At 39.9% G+C, this 23,629-nt stretch overlaps 2 protein-coding genes across 3 annotated transcripts in view; one reads left to right on the forward strand and one right to left on the reverse strand.

Moving 5' to 3' along the window:
* Window positions 1-10,108, forward strand: part of DPH5 (diphthamide biosynthesis 5) — a 35,412-nt gene extending 25,304 nt beyond the window's left edge. Inside the window, 4 exon segments of the mRNA XM_019531014.1 lie at window positions 4,426-4,546; window positions 6,784-6,823; window positions 7,541-7,644; window positions 9,852-10,108. Coding sequence (XP_019386559.1) covers window positions 4,426-4,546; window positions 6,784-6,823; window positions 7,541-7,644; window positions 9,852-10,075 — 489 coding nt within the window. The 3' untranslated portion in view covers window positions 10,076-10,108.
* A 3,290-nt stretch (window positions 10,109-13,398) lies between these two features.
* Window positions 13,399-23,629, reverse strand: part of SLC30A7 (solute carrier family 30 member 7) — a 53,129-nt gene continuing 42,898 nt past the window's right edge. For both annotated transcript variants that reach the window (XM_019531018.1, XM_019531019.1), the window contains exons 8-10: window positions 21,862-21,952; window positions 20,504-20,653; window positions 13,399-16,331 (exon numbers count right to left, since the gene is read on the reverse strand). In XM_019531018.1, coding sequence (XP_019386563.1) covers window positions 16,284-16,331; window positions 20,504-20,653; window positions 21,862-21,952 — 289 coding nt within the window. In that variant the 3' untranslated portion in view covers window positions 13,399-16,283. The remainder of the gene's footprint in view (window positions 16,332-20,503; window positions 20,654-21,861; window positions 21,953-23,629) is intronic.

Consider the following 23,629-nt stretch of genomic DNA (forward strand, 5'->3'; position numbering starts at 1 on the left):
CAAGTCCGTCTTGCATCACGGTGGGGAAGTCCTGGTCCCTGCACAAGAAAACAGAGGTGAAGAATTGGTTAAAGAGGTCTGCTTTCTCGTCTGGCACAACCACCAGATTGCCCAGAGGATCTTGCAGGGGCCCCACGTTTCCTGGTGCTTTCTTCATCCTCCCTATATATTTGAAAAAGGACTTTTTATTATCTTTTGATCTTGGACACTAGTCCTAGCTCTATGTCCACCTTAGCTTTCCTGACAGCCCCCCTACAGGCCCTAGCAGAGGAGGTATACTCCTCCTCCTCTTTGGTGATAGCACCCCCCTTCCACCAGGTGTATGCCGCCTTTTTGGCAATCAGGCATTCCTGGACACCCTTGGTGAGCTAGGGGGGCTTTTGGGCACTCCTGCCCCCCTTGCGTCTTGTTGGGATGGTCACCCCTTGAGTCCTGAGTATCGTCTCCTTAAGGAACGACCACTCATCTTGGGCACTGAGGTCCCCTGCTCTCGAGAACCCCAGCGCCTCTCCCACCAATCTCCTCAACTCATTGAAGTTGGCCCTCTTGAAATCTTGGGCTTCCGCCTTACTGCAGGCCCTTGACACCCTGTGCTGGATGGTGAATTCCAGCAAGAAATGATCACTATCACCCAGGTGGTCAAGGACCTGGAGGCCCCTTTCCAGGTTGTCGCCTGTGGCCAGGACCAGGTCCAACAGGGCATTTCTTCTGGTGGGACTGTGCACCTCCTGAATTAAGTGGAGGTCCTGTATCTCTTCCTGGAACGGCCTGACCTGGCCGACTGTTCCTCCCAGCAGATGTCCAGGTAATTTAAATCACCCATGACAACTACATCCCTTGCCTTAAGTGCCTCTGCAAGCTGGCCCAAAAATTTCTCTTACTGTAACAGTATGTAAAAGGCATTCAGTGAGTTGGGGAGTGGTATTGAATTATTCTGGTTTGCAAAAGACATGGAAAAAATCTCTACCACAGAAATTGGCAAACCATTGCTGTGGGAAATGTGTGTGATTACTCAAGAGAAATATTAGACTGCTGTACCCTACTGCACACTCACTGCGGAGAGGAATGGTGGACCACAAAGCAGTCAGCAGATAGTTAATTGTAAAATTAGTTGGTCATTTCCAATGAGTTCATAGGAGGGTGATGTCCCTGTTGCAGCTGCCATAATTAAATCACAATCTGGTCTTTAATCAATCCTTCCCTTTGTTTTCTGGTAGAGAGAAAAAAGTTTTTCTCTATCCAATGTTCCTCCCCTTAAGTATGTTCAAATTTAGGTCAGACCTTCTGAAATGAAGACCACTCATTCTGGAGTAAGGAGTGATCTACTGTTTTCATATGGGAACCAGTCTGTCTTTATTATGGACCTTTCAGCACCTTTGGAAATGGCTGACACTGCTACAGCAAAGCCTTGAGGACACTGCTAGATTGTCTGGAATGGCCCTTTGGTGATCTCAAAGACATATAGGGAAGATAGCTAGTTAGTGTTGGTGGATAATTAATCATCCTCCCTGAGAGTTCTGGTAGCCTAGATATATGGATGGTGCTTATCTTGTCAATGTCATTTGTAATGAAGGAGGGTAATTGGTAGAGTGATGGTATACAAGTGTGTGGTATATGTCTCTTTCTCTGTTAAGTGTGATGGTTCAGTCTTCTCTTTATACCTTTTATAACTAAGACATGGTGCTCCAAGCAAAGAGAGTCACAGATGTTACAGAGGGGTTGAGATTAGTTATCAGTGTGTGTGGATGGTTCACAGTACAGACAGGGGGAATTACATTTTAGCAGTAAAAGCTGATCTGATTCCAGTACAGAAAAGCTCTTCAAAACAAAAGCAAAGGCACCCTTCAAACTAATTGACCATTGTTTCAACAGTTTTTATTCTTGTTTTGGTACCAAACGGAGAAGGGGGGGCAGCTCATTAAGTATAAATGTATGAAGTTGGCTTTAGATCTGTTTTCTTTCTAGAGGGTAGACCTGAAATATTTTAAGTTGCATCATTTTCCCTTGATATGAGCCTTTATTTAGGTTCCTGACAATCTTTGTCTTGCAAACTGTAAAATAGGGGCTGTTTGTGAGTTATCTAATTTAAACGAGGAAACTGTTTTGTGTAATATTCTAAGAATTCAGTGAAAACACTATCTCTCTATCAGCATGAATGTGTTAAGCCAAGACAGGGGGGTTCTAGAAATGTTCTTTTTTACTTTGCTTCATCGGGACAGTCTGAGCTGAAACAACAGGCCCAGTTCTCCAGTGCCCTCTGGCTGCTTTATTCTGCTTTGCTGGTGTAAAAGAGCTGAATCTATAACTTACATGGCCATAGGAAGGTAGTCCTGTCTGGAGAAATCCCCAGGTGACACAAAGCCCTCACAACTGCTTCTCTGCATGGTTTAAAGTAGGGGTTGTCATACTGACAGTTCACAGACTGGATCCAGCCCCTGGAGCTGCTCCAGCTGACCCACCAGACTGTCAGCATGGCTTTGGGGAGTAGCCTGCCAGAAGTCTGGGGCCTGAGGGCCCCAGTGGGTGTGGCAATCAATAGCAAGAGGGCAAACAAGGGCTGACAGCTCTGGTTGCCTTCTGGCCACTTTTCCCATCCACACTGTTGCTGCTCCGCCTCCCTGACTCTTAGCTTCTGCCATGTGCCCCATGCCAGAGCTGGAGCTGCCACCATGACACAGGGCATGTAGTGCAGCAGCTCTGGCTCTGGTTCCAGCACAGGACAGGTGGTATTGGTGATGGCAGTTTTGGCTTTGGCATGGGACATGTACCAGGGGCTAGAGCTGCCACTGTGTGCCCCAGCTTGAAGCCAGAACCAGAGCCAGAGCTGCTGCCATAACTTTCTTGTGTCTTGGGTTGGATATGGCCTGCAAGGAGCCCCACAGTCCAGATCTGCCCAAGGGCACAAGGTGCGTTTGACACCCCTGGTTTAAAGCATAAGGAGTGAAGAGAGGAATGCAGTTCTCCTTTCTTACTAGAAGCAGATAGGGGCTTCTCCTTCTGTACCAGGCTTGAAGAATAGATTCTTCTCTCCATCTTACCTCTCCTCCTGTTTTGATCTACTGCTTCTCTGCCACCTCAGGACTTGTACTTAAGGGGAGGCAGCTGAGGCATAGGAGAAAAGTGGGGTTGGGACTAGGACATCCCTATACCACAGCAATCCATGACTGCTGGACCAGGACCAACCAGCCCCAGTATCAGGGAGTTGCAGAACCATTTGTTGCCAGACCTGAGACTTGCCCTGAGCACAAAATAGCTAGATGAGAGCATTTAACATGTGCTGCTACCTCTGAATGATGTAGGATACTGTTAATTTCACCTTCCTATATCAGCAGCAGTGAAGATTTCCAAGCCAAATTCTGGCTTAAGTTACTTCTTACAGAAATGCCCGTTTTACTTAAGCTCTCCTGAAACACATCTGCAAGGACATTACTTCAAAATTTTCCACTTGTCACCGTTGCTGTAAAAATGTAGCTGATATCAGAGTGTACTGGGGGTCAGATGAAGCTGGTGGGGATAGACGGCACTGTATTGAATTGCAGTTATGCTTTTCAGTTGTACTTGTGTATCAAAAGAGCTGTTGCATGCACAGTATCTGCCCATATCCCAGTGTTCAAATTTTCATACCACTTGTTTCTCTAGAATCTTAGGTTACTTTGCATGATGAAACCCTCATTTCAGTTCAGTTCTCAGCACCATTTTTGTGTAAATAACACTGGAGCAATAGCCCTAAGACTTGAGAGAAACTGTACTGGACTTACAGTTGGAAGCTGCCTACATAATTCCTTTTTCTTTTAAGAAATAAAACAACTTGACACTTGCAGTTCTGTCCTTAAGAGCTCAACACACCAGTTGTAACTGAAGCAAAAGTCCCCTTGACTTAAATGAGGACTTTTGCCTTTGTTAGGATTGTAAATAGAGGCCCTTTTAAGGGTAGAAGACAGATTGAAAATTAAATAATGGTGACCAGAATAAGGAGATGAATTCAAACCTTAGGAGGCAGAGAATGATAAATGAGGATAACATACATCACTGTTTGAGGGTGAAGGAGCTAGCAAGCTGCCTGTTCTGTATTAGAGAGAGGAGGTCACTAATTCCAGGCTTTGATAAAAATAAAAAATGAAGACATAGGCAAGCATGAAAGCATTCCAAGGAATGCAGAGAGTTGCTGTGTGGAAAGGGGAGGACAAGATACCTTTGTAAAAAGTTGTTTTCATGTATTCCTTCTTGCATATGCAGCAACCCTTTTGTATAGAAGGAGAACTCTTATACAAGGCAATGATGTCTGCTGTAAATGTTGCGTCCTTAACCAGCATCAGGACTTTTCTTGCTATCTTTACTTTGTGAAACTTTCCTTTATTCAGTTTAATATTATAGGAACTTCTTTGTCTTCATTTAACTTCTCCTGTTTGCTTGCATTTTTTGTAGTTGTACAATTTTGGAGAAACAGTGTCTGTAGTTTTCTGGACAGATACATGGAAACCAGAAAGCTTTTTTGACAAGATCGGAAAGAACAGGCAGAATGGAATGCACACACTATGCTTACTTGGTAAGTGACATTTGTTGTGATGTTGCTGCCACATTGTATGCACCCAGATTGAGGAATTAGTATAGGGGAATCAAGGAGGTCCACAGGAACTAGACTTCTACAGAATTCAACAAGGAGCAGATTTCTATATGTTGCTAGATGTAGCATGGGATTAAAGAAAAATATCTCCACCCTGGGATGCAAATCTTGCAGTAATTAGAAAATCTCATGTGATCGTGTTTTTTATTCTAGATTTTAATGAACTTGACCTTGGAGGAGACAAGTCCTGTAAATAGTCAAAATTCCATTGTTTTCTAGCATAATTTTTCCAATGTGACAGGCTCACCTTTTGTAAAATAGCACTGGAAAGCAAAGATTTTAAATTGATTTAATTTAGCATCAACTCTTCCAATATTTTGATCTTTGTCTACTGCCTCCTATGATCCAAGGTTTGTAAATCTTTACTGCAAGTACATAGATTTATGCCTAACTTTGCTTACATGACTAGCCCTGCTGAAGTTAATAGAACAATCCATGTGCAGTAAAGAGCATGCAGGATTGGGTCCTTATGTCAGGACTCCTGATGTAAGGGCCCAAATAGTCTCTGAAAGAATTTCCCTGCATCTTTTAGTCTCACCAGGGAGTTGTTGGCATATAACAAATCAATAATATTTTAAGCAAATCATGCACAGTATTCTGTGGTAGCTGGAAGAACCCTGCTCTGGAATCCATTTAAACACAGTAGCATCAATATACAGCAATGGAAGTTGCTTCTTCTTTTTGGAGTTCATTAAAATGAGAAGTTGGTAACTTTTTTTAAAGAGCGATAAACTTCACTTTCAGATGGGATAAAAATTGCTTTTATTATTACATTACACAGAATTAAATTTGAAAACAGAGAAAAAAATAACTTATTTGCTGTGTGCTTGTTAGCTTTTTTGTAAAGTCATTTCCCTTTTTGTGTTTACTTAACGCAGCAAAAGGAAAGGCAAACTGCTTAACACACAGGAAAATTGAATTGTGAATCTGAAAGCTCTGTGGGGGATTCAAGACAATTTTGATACCTGAGTCTAATTTTATCTCAGTTTGAAAATTACCACATTTAAAATCATTTGTTTCTTCAGTGCCAGTTATGGTCTTCATTTTGATCAGCCAATTAAATTTCAGATTTAAGTGAATATATTTTACACATGAGTGAAAGCAAATTACAGAAATGGTGCTAAACTTTTTAAATCTAGAAGTGTACAATTGTTGGTTTGTAATCAATTTATGATAAACGTTTTGCCTGTAATTCAAACAGCTTTGTATTTTAAAACAAGATTTGCGTGTGCACGCACACGCGCGCACACACACACACACACACGTTCCTCAATTATCTTGCTTCTGATGCCATTACCCAAATAATGTCATCTTTTGTTGAGATTGAAAATGCACCACAACTTGTACTTTGGCAGACTTTTAGACTTTAAACATGTATCAAAGCTGATTGCTGTAAGTCACCCATCTCTGTTTACAGATTAGCGCACACATTCATTTGAATACAGCCAAATCAGTGTGTGATAGTACAAGCAAAACTTTCTTCTGTTCTGTACATAATTTTCATTGCTGCATAGTGTAACATATGAAAGCTGTTAGAAAGAGGTTGTAGAACCAAAACGTTTCATAACATTTTAGTTGCTATGTACTAAAAAAAAATATTGGTTTCCAGGATTTGATTGAACTTGACCACTAACCTGAGCATGGTCCTTTTAGGATGGTAAGAAAGATTACTATAGTTCAGTCCTGCTGTTTTACCATTGGACCATTAAGGTCCAACTGGACCTAGAATCTGTATACAGTATGTGTAATGCATCTGCTTTGCAGAAGCTTGTAAGATTAGTATTTTGAAGTTTATCATTTCTGCACTTACTCTCCCATTGTAAGTTAATCAGTTATTCTTGTACACAAGAATATGTCACGGCTATCTTTTCTACAGTCCTTGAAACTGATGCAATACCTACCTTTAACAATTTCTCCTCTTTTCCTTATAACCATAATTATTCCTGGGTAATAATGTATGAAATCCACAATACAGCTACATAACCTTTGCCAGTAATCCAAATTTGTAAATCTCACAACACCTAGAATACCTGCATATGAAAATATTTAAAGGACCTAGTGATTTAAACCCATGTTACCATTTTAGACAACTGAGAAGTCTTCAGTTAAGATGAAGTCTATATCTGTGCCTGTATCTAATGTTACTGTTTTATCCACAGACATTAAAGTAAAGGAGCAAAATCTGGAGAATCTGATGAAGTGAGTTGCCATTTTGAAAATACATATATAGTATACAAAGCTATTCCTTTAATACAAGCATTTTTAATATATTGTTTATTGAACTATGTTCACTTGGTTGAATTAGAGATCTGCACCATCTTAACCATCGCCCAATATACCAATATATTGTGACAATGGGAACTGTAAACTATCATTTCTAGACATGCTGTGATTCTGGCCTAGATTCACATTCATAAAGTCTGACAGAACAACTGAGGTTTGTTTGTTTTGGAGCTTCATTGTAATATTTGTTTGAATGAATCCAGAGCTGGCAAACTAGCTGAAAAGCATTTTGTTGGGGAATAAGCAAATAGGTTTCTAGTCTGTGATTTTGTCTGTGTGATGTTTAATAGGGAAACAGTAGAACTTCCCTTTGAAGTGGAATATTTTAGTTCCTCTTTTCAAGTAATTGCATAAGTCTCACTTCTATCTTAAAAGCAAACTTTCAGCCAGACTATGCCCTGCTGCCACACAAGCGTGTAGAGAACATCAGGGATTGTTTTCTGTTGTTGAAATCCAGAACGAGACCCAGACACTATTTAGGTTGTTAGTTGTTGCATTGGTGTCACCCCTCTAAAATGTTACGTGTGCTGCTGTGTAAGGGATGATGGAATGAAGGAATGACAGTAGCCTTGGATTTTGTTGTTTAATGGTGTTTGGCAAGGCAGGTGTTAAAATTGTTTTCTTTTCCGTCAGGGGAAAAAAGATTTATGAACCTCCACGATACATGAGTGTGAACCAAGCTGCAGAACAGCTTCTAGCTATTGTTCAAAACCGGAGGCTCCAAGGAGAAGAACCAGGTACTTATAACGCAGTTGTTGTTTATCCACAAGCACTCCAGGCTCCCTCCTTTCCAGATTCCATCCTGAATAGACAGCCTGTACAATGCTGCCCAGCACCTATTAATTTGAACATTGCTTGACCAACAGCAGAACTAGCCAACCCTACAGTCTAATCACAAGATGCATTTGGCAAAGGCCAAACTGTACTGCAGTTCAGTGAGCACTGATAAATGGGAGTTAGTGGCTCCTGGAGATGTAGCCAAGGCCTTAGTCTGGGAATCCCATAGTTACCATTCATCTGGTACCTTTAGGATGAAGCTGTTTGAAAACTTGGAATGGAAGGTTTTTTGTTTACCCCGGGCGTTAGAGCATGGCCAGAGGGAAATGTCAGCCTTCAAAATGTCCTAACTCTATCTTGCTAATAACATATTAGGCAACTGCAAACAAACCAACTTGGGCACCTTGGCCCCATAACTGACAGCAAGGTAGAGATCTCTATTTATATAGTATTGCTTCATTCATTACCTGTTCTGACAACATGATTTTAATTTGCACTGGTATGAATCCAAATTAACCCTGCTGATTTCAGGCAGTTTGCCTGAGCCTGTGTTGGTGTTACCAGGCTGAACGAACATAGCCTTGGAGTCCTATCTGCAGTTTGTGCAGCCAGGCTGGGATTTGGATACCTCAGAAATAGAGTTGGGTATTGAATTTCCCTGTCAGCAGCAGCAAGGCTAAACAAATTGTCATGAATGAATCCACTAAAACTGGGTTTGATTTTTTTTTTTTTTTACTTACAGAACTCCATTTTAAGGCATATCACCTGACTTTATTCTCTAATAATTTATACTTCTAACACCAGGAATTAAAGTAAAGCAAAGTACACAGATAGTCTCCAATCCTCTGTGAGCAGCTGGAAGTGTTTCCTGCCTCTGGTTTCTCTAAACCAATAATGGTAGATGCCAGAGAGGGTATTGAATAGGGAACAGATCACTCTAGATCAGGGATGGGCCACATCAGGCCTACAGTGGACTCCATTTCCCAGCAGCCCCTGCCCATGTTGCTGAGGTCGATTTTCATGGAGATCACAGCAGCAGTGGCACAGTGACAGCACAGAGCCAGGGTTTCTGTGGAGACCAGCCCCAGCAGTGCTGGGGCATGCAGGCAGTGGATTGTGGCTCTGCCCTGATCCAGACAACGCTCACCACTGCAAGATCCCAGCCACAGAGGAGCTCCCCATCCAGCCACTCGCCCTGCCAGTACTGCTGGGGCCATTGTTTATGGAAACCCTGACCCCATGCTGTCACAGTGCTGCTGCTGTTGGGTCTCCATGGAAACCAGCAGCAGTGCAGGCAGGGGCTGCTGGGAAATGGAGTCCTGCCGCTAGCTGGATCCACCATTTTGCCCACCTGTTTTAGATCTATCCAGTTCAGTCCTCTCCCTCTAGCACCCGCTCCTGCCATTGTTAGAGACAGGCTACTGGGCTAGATGGACCACTAGTCTGACCCAGCGTGCCACTTCTTACATCCTTATTTTCGCATGTGTTGACAGTTCCTGAGTGGCAGTCTCAAAGGAACAAATCCCCTTATGTTCAGTTTATCGTTCCATGCTTTTTGTTGGTGGAGTGGTAAAAGCTACTTGTATTTGCTGCACCCCATCTCATTGTTAGCATGTTTCTTCATTGTAGTACTACTGTAGTCTCAGAGAACACACTACCATCACAGTTTGCAGTGAACCTCCTGATTTGATTTAGTTTTAATTAAAAGTAGGTGCTCAGGAGCAGGGATCCTAGTCTTCTCTGATAAAACAACAAACAAACAAACAAACCCCCAATTTTTGGATTAAAAGAAGTAACCCCCAATCCACATTTCCATGATTAAAATGAACCCCTAATATATGTATTTTATTTATATGATTAAAATGAATATATGTCTATTTGTATGACGTACATATATCAGAAGTTCATTTTAATCATGGAAACTTGGATTGGGGATTACTTCTTTTAATCTGAAAATTGGAGATTTTTTTTATCAGAGAAGATCAGGATCCCTTCTCAGGAGATTTGACTAATTCCATAGATGTTTGAATCACTATGTTCTTTAGCTTTCAGTGTGCATATTGCTAAGTAAATCATGTGGCTTAACATTAATTAATATATATTCACAAGAAAATAAATGATAGAGGAATTCTTTACTAGGATGCAAACTTTATTTTCTTTGTTGCAGAAATTACCGAAGATACCATCTGTGTTGGCCTAGCAAGGGTGGGTGCCACAGATCAGAAAATTGCTTCGGGCACATTACAAGAGCTGTCCATAGTGGAACTAGGCGGCCCACTACATTCCATGATCATAACAGGAGCCATGCATCCATTGGAGATAGAAATGCTTAAACTTTTTGCTGTGGATAAATTAAGTTTTGAAAATAAAATGCGTCAAAGGAATACATGAATAAAGGTGCCTTTCCTAGCCCTCTGCATTGTAGCAGTTGTTTGTCCTTAAATTTCTAAAACACTGGTTCTTAATATTTCTAGATTCAAGGCCCCACTTTGGAAAATGACCCCTCTGAACTTTTACTTGCTAGCCACAGAAAAGTGACAGAGCACTTCTCCCACAAAGAACTCACAACATCCAAAACAGGGCAGCCTGCTTTAGATGGTAAGAATTCCGACGTGAAATCTCTGGGTTCATCTTGTGAATCATGTAGGTATTTGCACATCTAATACAACGAATACTGTGCAGCACCTTGAAAAGGATCTTGTGGCACCTTTGGGTGCTGTGGCAACCTGGTTGAGAATCCTTTTTCTAAATTACCTTGTATTAATCCCATGCATAGATAAATGGTATGACATGATGTAGGGGGAGAGAAGGGTTATCAGATGATCTGTGGTAATGTTCAGCTATCTACTTTATCTTGTGGTAAGTGGAAGTGAAACAAGTGCTAAACAACAATTCAGCCTCTATGAAAAATGAAATTGAGCAGACACACAGAACAGTTATTAGACATGCTAACACTCGTATGTAGTGAGTATGTATGTCAGAAGTTGAATTTTTGCATGCAAACTTACTGGTCATTTGTAAATCACAGTCCCGAAATACAAATGGGGATTATATGGGGACCTGCCAGCCTTGTCCATAAATCCTGCTACTTCCTTGGAAGATAAAGCACAGAACAGAACTTTGCAGCCTGGGGAAACTGAAGTAGGAAGTTTATCTGAAAGGAAGGGAATGGAGAAAGAAGCCACCTGGCATTGCTCGTATCAACAAGTTGCAGCCTTTGGAATCGGAAGCTTTAGATTATTTGGCGGCTTTCCTGGTGTCTGTCATATGCTTAGGAAGTGTGACCCATCTGTTCTGCACTAAAGGCAGAGAAAGCTACTTCTGAACGCAACTTTCAGAACCTGCTGCTAGTAGATGGTTTTCCAAGATCTTGAACTATTGCCCTTTGGGCATATCATAAAACAGTAGGAAAAGGAAGCACGTGTTTGTTTTTTCTCTTTTCTTAAACTAGCATTTTATTAGAAGAAAATCTGATCCCAAACAATCTCATTTTCAAATACATAAAATATTGAACATGTTACATAGACTGTATTCAAGTAGAAAACAGTACATTAAAAATTTCTAATATTGCACTTAGAGCAAGTCTTGGCTAGCGTTACCACACCAAATCTGAGTATGCAGTCAGCTGTCTTAAGACATGTTTACAGGTGCTCTGGTAACACCTTAAAAATTAAGCCCACTGTAAAGAGTACTTTTCATGTATTTGAAAATTAACAGATAAGGCAAACCAATGTATTGTGTGTTGCTAATAAGTTTGGCAAGTTTTTCATTCATACTGTTTCATGTGTAAGCAAGCAGACTTGCTGTGTGCAGCTACATTCTTCAGCAAGGTCCTGGCACGCGTGTGTACACACATGCACACCCCACTGCCACTACAGGTGCTGTCATGTTCTTGAGGTTTTTGGAATATGTGGGAAGTGAAATATGCAAATTTCTTTACACAACAAAATTTCTGCAAAACACTATGCAGAATAAAATACCACAGAGGGAGGAACTGGTGTATGAAGTAAGGCTTCCAAAAACCAACAGGTAGGTTATTCTGTGTTTGCACAAGAATTAAAAGCTCTGTTACCAGAAAACAGTGGGAGCATGCATTGCACCTTGTCACAGCACATTATTGCAACCTCTAGGCAAAGGCCTGAGCAGGTGCACTAGCACAAGGACTAAAAAGGGCATAAAACCCAGAAAGGAGCCCTGGAAATTTGCAGATCATGGATTTGTGGCAGAGAAAGGGGAAGGAGGAAGTAACTATGGAATGGGCAATGCCACTGAATACAATACAGAGTTCTTAAGAGCATAGGCAGAAACCACTACATATTTTGTTTTTAAAAAACTGCATTACAGTTGTAGGATCTGGGTGGGAGAAAGCTACGTACTTTTTTATTCCATTACAGTATAAAAATCACATGACGTTTAAAAATGAAATGAAATTCATTTGACAACAACAGAACAATTATTGGGGGGGAAAAAAAAAAGTGGACAAGGCTTAGTGAATCAGCTGCTTGTCAGACCTACTTCTCCCACATTTAACTGGATGGAAATCTGTATTAGGATTCTTGTAAAAATTCCTTCCTCCCTGCTTCTACCCAGCTCTTTAATTCTTAAAAAATATTAGAAAAACAAACCATCAAACATCTCCAAATATGGTTGCTCTTGTTCAGTAGCACTGAGTTTCCACTTATAGGAATTCAGATTTTAAGTCTCCATGCAAAAGGCAGCCTGCCTAAAATGTTTTACATTTTAAAAATATCACAAATATCTATGGATACCTTTTGCCAGCTCTCATGGCTAACTGGAAGACTGGCTGTAGTTCAGTAAAAGAGTGAATTACAAAAATAAATACTTGGTTCATTTATTTTGATGAACTTATTTTATACTAATTTAATACAGGATATTGCTGTGGGATTAAATATGAGATCTACTTAGGCTCCAATCATAAACAGAGGTTAACTTTACTCTCAGAGGTTTTACAGGATCAGAATCCAAGATTACACACTCGTGAAGACAGAGGGTAGTCTCCTCCAGGGTGTGTACAGTGTCAAGCAATATTGAGGGCACCTTTTCCCCCCACTAAGTTTCAGGAATAAGATTAATTAAAGTACTTGCTGTTACGTTTTCACCAAGAGTTGAATGGGATTGCTAAATTTGACAATTACTAGGTTTGCTAATTAGTGAAATGTAAAAAGATGCCACACCACAGTTTCTGTAGTTATCATGCCATTCATTTATGTGCAAGTCAAAGTTTTATGAAAGCTGAAAGTTCCGTGAACTTGCCTAGAATTATTCCAGTTTTCAGTCACGAGAAATAGATACAGTAGTACTAGTCTGAAATGCACAAAATATACTTGGGAAAGAACCAACTAGAAGAATCAAAAACATCATCACTCAGGTCATCTTTTTTACAGCTGCATCCATCTTTGGTCTTCTGACAGTTTTTCCATTTGGTATCTCCCACTGGTGTCCTAGAATAGGAATCTTTCATGTTATCATTAAGCAAAAGACACAGTAGGAAGTTGGTCTTGATGTTCAAGGTTCTGGAGTTTTAAATTACCCACATGGCTTTTAGCCTCCAAGAACTGTAGCATTCTTAACCCCAAGCTGTATCAGTTCCTTAGTAGGTGAAACCCCCCCCCCCGCCCCCAGCTAACTGCTATCATGCCATTGGACTGAATGTAACCAAGGTAGGTTTACACAAACAAGAAATACCATATTACCCATGTTTTTGACCAATTTATTGGTGCTTCTTTTAAAATAAGTCTATTCAGCAAAAATAGTGTAATCCAAAATAACAGTATCATCATACTGCTGACTGCAAGCAACTGGCTTCAATACAGTATCCTTAACCTTAAATTACGATTTTCAGCAACAAATATGGAATTCATCTGTGTCTTGCTATAAAACCTCAAATTATCCCCAATATGATTAAGATTGTATGATCTTGATTAAGAACCATATACACATTTCTGGTCAGGAAATAACCTAGCCCTGTGTTTGTGTTTCTAAGAGTTTTAAATTAAAGATCTGGCGAGGCAATACAAAAAAAGTTGCCAAAAAAGTTTAAAAGCACTTTTCAGTAAAGCTCTCTGTTCAGAAAATTGATTATATTCTCAGTCAAGAGCTGTCTTTTGGCAAGACAGATTAGCCACATTGTTTGAAGTGTTCAAGAAAAAAAAGCAAGCAACATCCAGACAGTTGCTCACTTACAGAAAGATGTAGAGCACATCACAACAACTGAAAAACCATTTAACTAAAACAAAGTTAAAACATTCACAAGTGGCCAAAGCCTAACCATTTGGTCCGTGCTACACTCCTGTTTAAAGACCAGGATTAAGAGTTCTTGCTTATTAGGCTTTAAACAAAGTCGAGGCTCTGAGTTCTATATTCAAAAAGATTCACATACCTACAAGCCCATTGGCTTAAATGGGATTTCAGGGATTTCAACAGGAGGATATGTGCCTAAATATCTTTTGGATCTTGCCCCACGTCTCTACAAAGACTAATTTGTACCAAACGTCAGCTCAAGATTCACTGCTTATGCAATTTAGATGATGGAAGTTGGCTCTTGCTTTTAAAATGATGGTTTACAATGACAGAACATCATGTTCAGCATTGCTGAAATAATCTGAACAAAAGGGAAGGAATAGAGAAAACAGTCCACAAAAATCAGAAACAAAAGACACCAACAATCCATTTATGTGCAAGAAACTACAAAAATTATAGGGATTTGAATCACAGCATCTTACTTGGTACGGATTTGAATCACAGCTTTATATGAAATATGAATTCAGTATTTGCATTTTCATCTCACTTCTGGTTTACCCATGTCAAAGAACAGATTATTAATTTATCAACCAACAATGACTTAATGTGAAAATATGGGCTAGGACTGGAGTAGAATAAAACAGACTTGAACTTCCTTATCATCTCTGATGTGGAAGCTGCATACTTTAGTAATATACCTAGAATTCATACCAGTCCCCAGCAGCTATGATTCTTCCAAAAAGCATCCTTGCCTTAGTTTACTCTACAAGGCATGGTATGTAAAATACCCATTTCTTTTTCAAAAACAAAGTTCCATATGAAAAACAGCATATTTGTTTCTAGTTAATAAAACTCAGCCTCCCTTGTTCAGAATGATGAACAACTTCAAACCTGGAAGCCAAAGACACATATTCAGTTTCTGAATTCAAACAATAGAAAGAGAAAATATAGGAAGTGCTACAATTTAGTAGAAGCACTAAATCTATAGTAAGAGGTGAAGTAGGATTGTCTTAGAAACCTATTTTGGATTCAAAATGGAAAGTAATATTGACACTAGAAAAATATGGTCCAACTGGGTGTTTCAGCTGGCAAAGCTGTTCAAGACTGAAACAGTCATTATTTATGGAACACACAAAGCATTACAGAGACAAATGCTGAAAACACAATCAAAACCCGGCAAGCTGGAATGTAACCTGAAACAGCACATATGCTAGTCTTCATTTCTCACTTCTGGTCCAATTGCTGGGGAAAGCTCCCCATCCCAGTTTTCACTGTTGTCAGGGGCAATGACTTCCTCTACAATCCCTTTCATAGTCTTCAAAAGTCCATCATAATTTATTACAATCTAAGAGATTAAGTTTCACAACCAAACTTATTCAGGAAAAAAGTCACTATTTCAAAGATACAGACCAAGGCAGCACTTTCATCACCACCACTTCCCTACCACTACCTCTCCCCTTTATATGATGACAGGTGAATGTGGACATAGCATCAGATCATCCCTAATTACTGCAACAAGATTGAAAGGCTGTTCCACTTAGTGTGTTAAATCAAGGTCTAACCAATTAATTTGGTTAAAAAAACCCTTTGCACAAGAGATATTTATCAAAATATCCAGTTTGTTTTGAAAGCAAGTTTCCCACAATGATAATGTCAAATTTTAAGCAAAATTAACTCCTGTTCATTTGGTAAGATGGAACAATAAATGGGGTTTAACACCTACAATAATGGAAGTACACAAAAAAAAAAATCACATATCACAAGCAAAACTCAGACTGTGTACAAATTACAGGCATAAAAATAATAAAAACCCTTGATATTCTGCATCTACGCTGGCAAATACTTTTGCTGATATAAAAGGCACTTTGAAAACCCAATATGGTTTGGTTCATTAAGTTTGCAAAGTACAAACAATTTTACAAACATACCATTATACTGAAGAATGTCAACCATTGTGACATTATGTACAAAACATTTCCAATTCTTGGTAACACTGCTTTTATGGGAAGGAACGGTGGTTTCAGCAGCAGCTTTGAAGATCTGACCCAGGGCTTGCAGTACCACATTCTTATTGAAACAAATGTAATAAGTAAAAACAAACCCGCCCCCACAAAAAATTAAAAAAGTTTGGGGGCCACAAAACACAAGACCCAAAGTCCATAACACACATTCTTTTGATATTTACTCCTCAGAGATGAATCCCATAAAAGTAGCCCAGAGATGGCAGTTCATTCGATCTTACTGAACTGTGGGAGAGAAGGCTCTTCCTCAAGAAGTAGAGTTTATACTGTTACAGTACCAGAAAACTTTGGTCCAAAGAACACATTTATGATGTTTTCTACATGGCAGCAAAGTCAATCTGTACATAAAGCTGTCTCACTCCAGCCTGTAAACAACAGAAAAACAGAGAAAATTAGTGAACTGGGCAAGCATGTCCCACTCAACTGTACCCTAGCTACTTTCTAAAATTTTATCTGGGAGAACTACCTAATGCATCTGCTAAATACCTACATACTTTTCTTGTAATGCTTTCACCATTCTTAACCAAGCATCCATCAGAAGTGGAACTACACGAGCCCAAGAGTCAAAGATTTGTAGGGATGTTACAAGGTTAAAAATGTGCATCTGAAAGCATAAATCCTTCACATACAGTCTAAAAATTCATAAGTACTACAAGTCTAATACATGCAAGCTTTTAAATAACATCAACCTAATATCTCAAGTCCTCTTCTTATACTACCCTCTTTAATTAAGCCTTTTGTAACTGCTGTGCCATGAATGAAATTATTCCCAGATAATTTCTATTGTCCTCATTCCCATAATAAACCTCCAGCACTAATCCCAGCATCTCAAAACAAAAGTAAACCCTTGAAACTGTGCCAGCTCAAGTGCAGTAAAGCATAACAATATGACATGCAGGTTTGAAATATGAAGCTGCCTACAGCATAAAAGCAGGAATTTCAGAAAAGACCAGTATTGTAATGGTGCATATGAGAAAGGCCAAAACACCTTTTGGGCATATAGATTATGAACCACTTCTTTCAAAAGCCCTAACATGTTTAAATGTAAGGAATTCCCTTAACTTTAACACCATTCTATATAAATAACTATAAGTGAAATCATTAAAAAACTATTAGCTTCAAAATCAAAGTCAGTTACATAGATAATGATGATCCCCGCACACTCCTGGTATTTGACTGCTTCTCAAGAATTTAAGAACAGAAATTATAGCAATAATCCCTTCACTTTCCTGTCATCAAAATATATTAATGTTATTTGCTAACACTTGTCAAATGTGCATGCATTTTCTCCAAGAAATCAAGGTATCTTGTGGAAAAGACAAGCCAAAAAGTTGGGCATTTTGTACTGCAAGTGCAGAGTCCAGTGGTCATTTCCCAGAGAAATAAATTCTATAATGTAGGTCCAATTCCTGTGAAATTCATATCTCAAGCGTCCCTCTGTTAGGGAATGCCGTTGTTTCAACAACACACAGTCATTATGAGACAATATGGGTTTAGAATGAGAAGAGACCTCACAGCAAATTCCCCAGAGAAGCTTTAATGACCAGGAGAAAGACCTTGAACTGGAGGACTCTTTATATGGGAAAAGTCTAGGGATCAAAGCCTCAAGGTGATGCATTCATGACTCACACTGCTAAACAAAAGGACTGCTGCATTTGCTACCAATTGTTAGAAGTTACAACATTACAACTTAGATGTCACAAATAAATGAAACATGCCCAGACCTGCATCTAACAGGAAGGGCCACAATCTTCTAATCACATGAAAGACAGGATTTTTCTAACCCTGTGGTTCTTCAAACTTCCTTCAGCATTAATTGAACCTGTCTTGATTCAGTTCTAAGAGCTAAATTCCCATTAAATTAAAAAAACACTATAAACTCAAGGGGATGTGAGTACATGTATCTTTCCATCTGAACTTTTCAGACAATCCCATTAAAACTGAAGACTGACTCTGGGAAATAAGGACACATGGACCACATAAAGAGTCCAATTAATGATGCTGGATCTGCAGTCTTACAGTCAAAATTTTCTGTGATGGTGAGATACAGGTATGTGAAAGAAGTCATCCTCCCAAGAGGCCAAACGCAGGATGTGCCTTAGACCGACAGTAGCACAAGGGATATCCGTCTAGAAATAATATCTCTACGTATAAGTTTGGTTCAGAGATGAAATGACAGGACACTCAAGTTAGAGAACAGACAGTTAAGTATCTTGGATTTTACTCATCAAGCAACAAAGAAATGTCTTCTTCTGGAGAGAACTTTTCAGTTCAATTAGAGAAGTCAAAAATCTTTGTGCATTGGGAAAGGAACCCTTTTATCTGACAGATTAACGATTTGTGTTAGTTCAATAGTGAAGATGATTCATTCTTTTCAGAAACAAGCACTATGCTGCATCTTGTGATACTTGGGAACCAGCTCCCAGCTGGGGTTAAGATGTTTCGAACGGTCAGCTTAGATAAAACAAGGTGATGTGGCAGAGTTAATGCAACAGATAACAGCAGTTATTTTTACTGGAGACCACTCTGCTATCATTTGATACTGTACTTTAGATCCCATCTACAGAAAAATTCATAATCAATGATGCCTTCCCATGGCAGTAGAGGTGCACTGATGCATCAGTCTGATATCGGATCAGCACTGATATAAAGAAAATTGACTGTATCGTAAATTGGCCTGATGTGGGCAATAATATGGTTGATAAACGGCAGCACAGAACACAGGCAGTGAGGAGCACAGCACGGCAGCATGGAGAGTTGCGTGCAGCTGGTAAATCTGTTGTAGTGAAAGGGGAGGGAGAAAGGAAGGGGTGTGGGGGAGGCAGATTAATGCCCCCCATGGTGAAGGTGGGAATGGAGTTGGGGTAGGCACTGCCCGGCTGGGGTGGGTACGGGACAGAGCCATGGCTTGTCCAGGGGGTGCGGGGCAGCTCTTGCTGCTGCATGCTGCTTGTCCGGTTGGCTCCCACTGCTTCTCCAGGAGGGTCCAGGGGGGTGGGGGCAGGTTGTGCTCCTGGATCTGCATGGAGCGGAGTGGGCTGCAGCTGCAGGCTGGGGCCAGGGGCCGTGCTGAGCCCAGAGTGGGTGGCAGTGGGAGGTGGGGGAGGGCTACAGCAAAATCTAGGGTGACTGCAGCCCCCCTTCCACAGGCCCCCTTCCAGTGTTGCCACTGCCCACTCTGAGTACAGCACTGCAGCCTGCCCGGCCCGCCCAGCACAGATCCAGGGGGCACACCCCCTCCCTCAGATGAGCAGTGGGAGCAGCAGTAGAGCCACTCCCCACTCCCTGTGGCTCCTTTCCCACACCCACCCTACCCATACATCACCTACATCAGCCCCACCCCCTCCCTCACCGTGATGCCCCCACATGCCTCTTCCCTACCCCCTCCCCTTTTATCACAACAGACTTACCAGCTGCACACAGCTGGATCGGAAATCAGATCAGTCAGTATTGGCTTATATGCCTCCTTAAAAATCAGCTATTGGTATTGGCCCCTAAATCTCTATCAGTGCCTACCTAGTAAACAGTCAACTGAATCCCATTATTTTTTCCTTTAAGGTGCCAGTGGGCATATCTATACAGTATGCAGTAAAGTGTCACTGCCTACACGTACGGAACAATTATGACACAGTAGACTAATTTACTGCACTGCCAGCTAGTCCCATCAGATACAAGTAGTATCCAGCAGCACAGTAAATTATGCACTTAAACACGTGTTGAGGATGATGTCAGGATTAGTTTACTCTGGCTCAAATTGACCCAGAGTATATTCAGTCACATTCATTGCACTGTGTAGCTGCGCCCAGTAAATGACAGAAAAGTTGCTTTGGGTTAACAGACAATTTCCTAAAAAGCATGTTTGTGGGCAGCATTGATTTCAGTAGCCCAGTCTCATCTGGAAATGCTTTTACTAAACCATGCTATTAAGATGCTGAAGTTACTTCTTAACTGTAGATAAAGGGAAATATAGTGATCTCATATCACCATGTGGCAACTGCTGGTAAAGGTTGATTTAATGGTTACCACTGCATGGATGTTGCTAAAGGAACCATATATAATGCAAAGAATGTAGCTTCTCAAAGGTGGGAGGGAAGAATCCCCAAAAGAAGCATCACAGTAAAGGCAGAAGTAAGTTTAGCCTCTATGGTCAGAAGCCTCATTTATTTTCTTGGTCTCTTGTATGTCAATATGGGGCTTCAAGTTAGCTTTGTTATACACCTCAAAGATTACAGCTTTGGATGTCATATCTCCAATAAGAGATTCCCAAAACTGAATGATAAATAGGCCATTTTTCCATATCAAACAGGACTTTTCCCCTTCCTTTCTGTTTCTGGTAGCCGGCACTAATAATCAGAAGCGAAACACTTATCTGCACTTGGACATGTGATGAAAACAGAACAGCAAAAAATTATTGTTCCGTGTTTTATACTATCTGTCAAAGGGACATCCACGTTTTCTCTACCACACTGTCATGGTTTTCAGACATCTAACTGCTATTTAGTTTTCACCTTTCTGTTAACAAGTAAAGCAGACATACCTGAGTAAAAATATTGTGAGTCTGGCTTAAAATCCACTTTGCGTCAGCATCAGGAGCTACAAATAATTTCAAAGTCCCTATGTAAACATCAGTACAAAGAGTCCAGAAGTGTGGATCATGTAGACTGTAAACTCCTTGCAACTGCTGGACCTAAAATACAGGAAAGCAAGCTTCAAAATGAATTTAGAAACAATGCACATTAACAAATACAAGATGCTTTTACAGAAATGTTTACAGAAATGCAGGGACATCCCTTTCAACCTTCACTGGTCCATTAAAAGATTTAGTGATGTTCTTTATTACACATATCCTTTGCTGAAACTTGGCATCATCCACTCATTTGTAAAAACAGTATCACTTGAGACATAGAAAAAGGCACTTGTAGTTATTGCACTGAGTAAAAGGCATTGCATATCCACTTATTTTCAGCTTAGTCAAGAAATTTTGTAAAACACCAGAGCTAGTTGGGAATACTGTAGCAACATGTGGTCTTTTTGTTTTAAAAAAAAATCTCAATTCATTAAAATTTCCTGCAGGGATGTACACATGCCTTGTCTGCCTCTTAATAAAGATGGAATTTTTTTCTCCCACATTTTGGATGAGTGCTAATTACTGGGCTACGGGCTATTCTGAGGTAAGAGTCTCCCTCTCTGAACTTCCAAACACACTTAAAACACAGCAGATTTTGAGTATAAATTGTTTCCATCCAACTTTTGTATAAACATCGAGTGCGACAATGCACTCTCCTGAACTACTGTGGAAAAATCAGTAACTTTTATTCCTTTATGCATCCTCCTAAGATTGCACAGGAGATACCAACCATATGTAGCACATTTGGTACTGTTTGGGCAAAGAGAAATACATTAAGATCTCAAATCCCAAATATGATTCGTTTATATTTACTCCCAATACAAATAATATTCTTCACTTTTACAAAGATTAAAATAGCTACTGAGTGAGAGAGTATTCTCTTGACAGAGAAAAAAAATCACCAATAATTCAACATCTCCAGCTCTGAACTGAACAACATGCAAGTTCTATATGTAATGCTTGGCTTGGTTTTCCATTATACAGGTCTATATTATGCAGGTTTGCTTTACTACTTGAGAAGGGCTTAGAAATAGTTTGTTCCAAGCCAAAAATGTATACTCTGAGAAAAAAAAAAAATACCACACACGTGCACAATTACTACCTGGGAGTACAGAATATTTGGAATTTGGGATTTAAGACCATTTTTGGGTATAAATTTAGGATAGATTTTAAGGAAGCAAAGACAGGTTTAGACAACACATTTAAAAAACTTCTCAAAAATACAAATATTTGCTGCTTATTCATTGTCCCAAAATGTCAGAGCTCACCCTCTGATAGCACTGAGGCAGAGCATTTTCCAGAGGAGGAGGAGTACGTTGCATCAAGATTCCAACAGACTCTCTTAAAAGCGGGACAACACTAAAAAGGAAGAAAACCAATCAACATCACACTGTCAAAGGATGCAAAAAGCAACAGTAATATTACCACTTTCTCCCCTAACTAATATCTGTCCAAGTGAGGAGACAGCCACAAGCTTCTGAAAAAGCTACAGAAGTCAAAGAACTGATGCAACTACAGTGCCAGAGTTCTATAAAAAAAAATGTATCGATTACTCGGTCTACAAATATTTTCTTGCAAGAATAAGTTTAACTTGTGGGTTTTGGGACGGAATCTAAAAAGTTGTTCTAAAATTTATACAGAAGAAAACAGTGGATAAATCATGGAGTAAAAGTGTAGTTTAGAACAAAGATCCATTTTAAAAGTTATTTCAGTGAGCCATAAAAAATGCAGGAATATTGAAAACATTCTTGCTTTCGTTTCTGGCTTGAGACATATTTTTCTTATAAACCAAGATAATAGGGGAAGATCATAAAACAAAATTATTATGGGCCAGTTTAGTCATAATGAAGTTATTTGTCAAAAAACAGCCAGCTTAGCATATTTAACTAAGTTTGGGGGTGGAGGGGCCGGCTTATCCAAGCTCAAACAGTGAACATTTGGAAGTAATTTGAGGTTCCCTCCTAGCTGTCTAGTTTAATCAGCAAAGAAGAGAATGCTTTACGTCATCCATGATAGAAGGGTTTTAGATGCGGAACAGATTTTACAATAGGGAGATGCAAGTTCAGTCCTCAGGAGCAAGTGCTCCAAGTTCACATGCTCTTTAACAAACAGAGCATGCTGCTGAATAAACCACAAATAGGGACCCTACACAGCACCTTAAGAATACTATAAATTTGGTTCAGTAAAGCATCATGAAACTTCAGAAAATGAAAAGTATTCCAAGTTATGTACTACATAAAGTGAGATGTACATACATTTCCAACAAGCCAGCATTTTAAAAATCACCTGATATGACCTCTGACAGCAGGAATGATAAGGTCAGAAACCATGAACCAAATTCTGATGTTAAATACTGTAACATTACATTTATTCCGGTTTTGTCTGATCTTGACCAAATAGCAGGGAAGTAACAGAATAAAACTAATCAAAGGAAAATGTAGAATAAATTGGGGGGGGGGGTCTAGAGTGAACTCAGTTTTTCAAAGGACATTGAGGAAGCCACATGAAGCACTAGGGAATGCACTGTGGAGAGCAATTCTGGATTGGCACAGGCAGTGGACAATGACCTCATGGATCATTTCCATCTCTGATTTCTGTTAGTCTAAGGTAAACTGAAGTATCTTACAGGCTTACAGAAGTACAGAAAGCTTTTCCTTGTGAATGTACTTCCATATTACTCATGTCACAAACTGCTGCTAAATACCATATACTAAATGGATATCAATCTACAAGTTAAAACACAGGAAAAGATGACAAGAAGAGGTCTCCTGGGCCATCCAATCAAGTACCCTTCATTCACAGGCAACCTGTTATCCAGAGTCCTATATACTGTCCACTTTAACTCCTTACCCCACCCCAAAGACAAAATGCATTACAAGACCAAAAATACGCATTGCAGCACGCCGCAAATAAAAAACAGAGCAGGTATGGGAATTATCAATGTCTTGTTACTGCAAAGGCAATGACAAGTTTATGTGTTCAGGTGATCCCAAGAAAAAAAAATGTTTCCTTACACTACAGGGGAAGGCAAAACCT

Source organism: Crocodylus porosus, unplaced genomic scaffold (genome assembly GCF_001723895.1).
Source record: "Crocodylus porosus isolate Cpor-Errol unplaced genomic scaffold, CroPor_comp1, whole genome shotgun sequence".
In the NCBI taxonomy this organism is placed as follows: Eukaryota; Metazoa; Chordata; order Crocodylia; family Crocodylidae; genus Crocodylus; species Crocodylus porosus.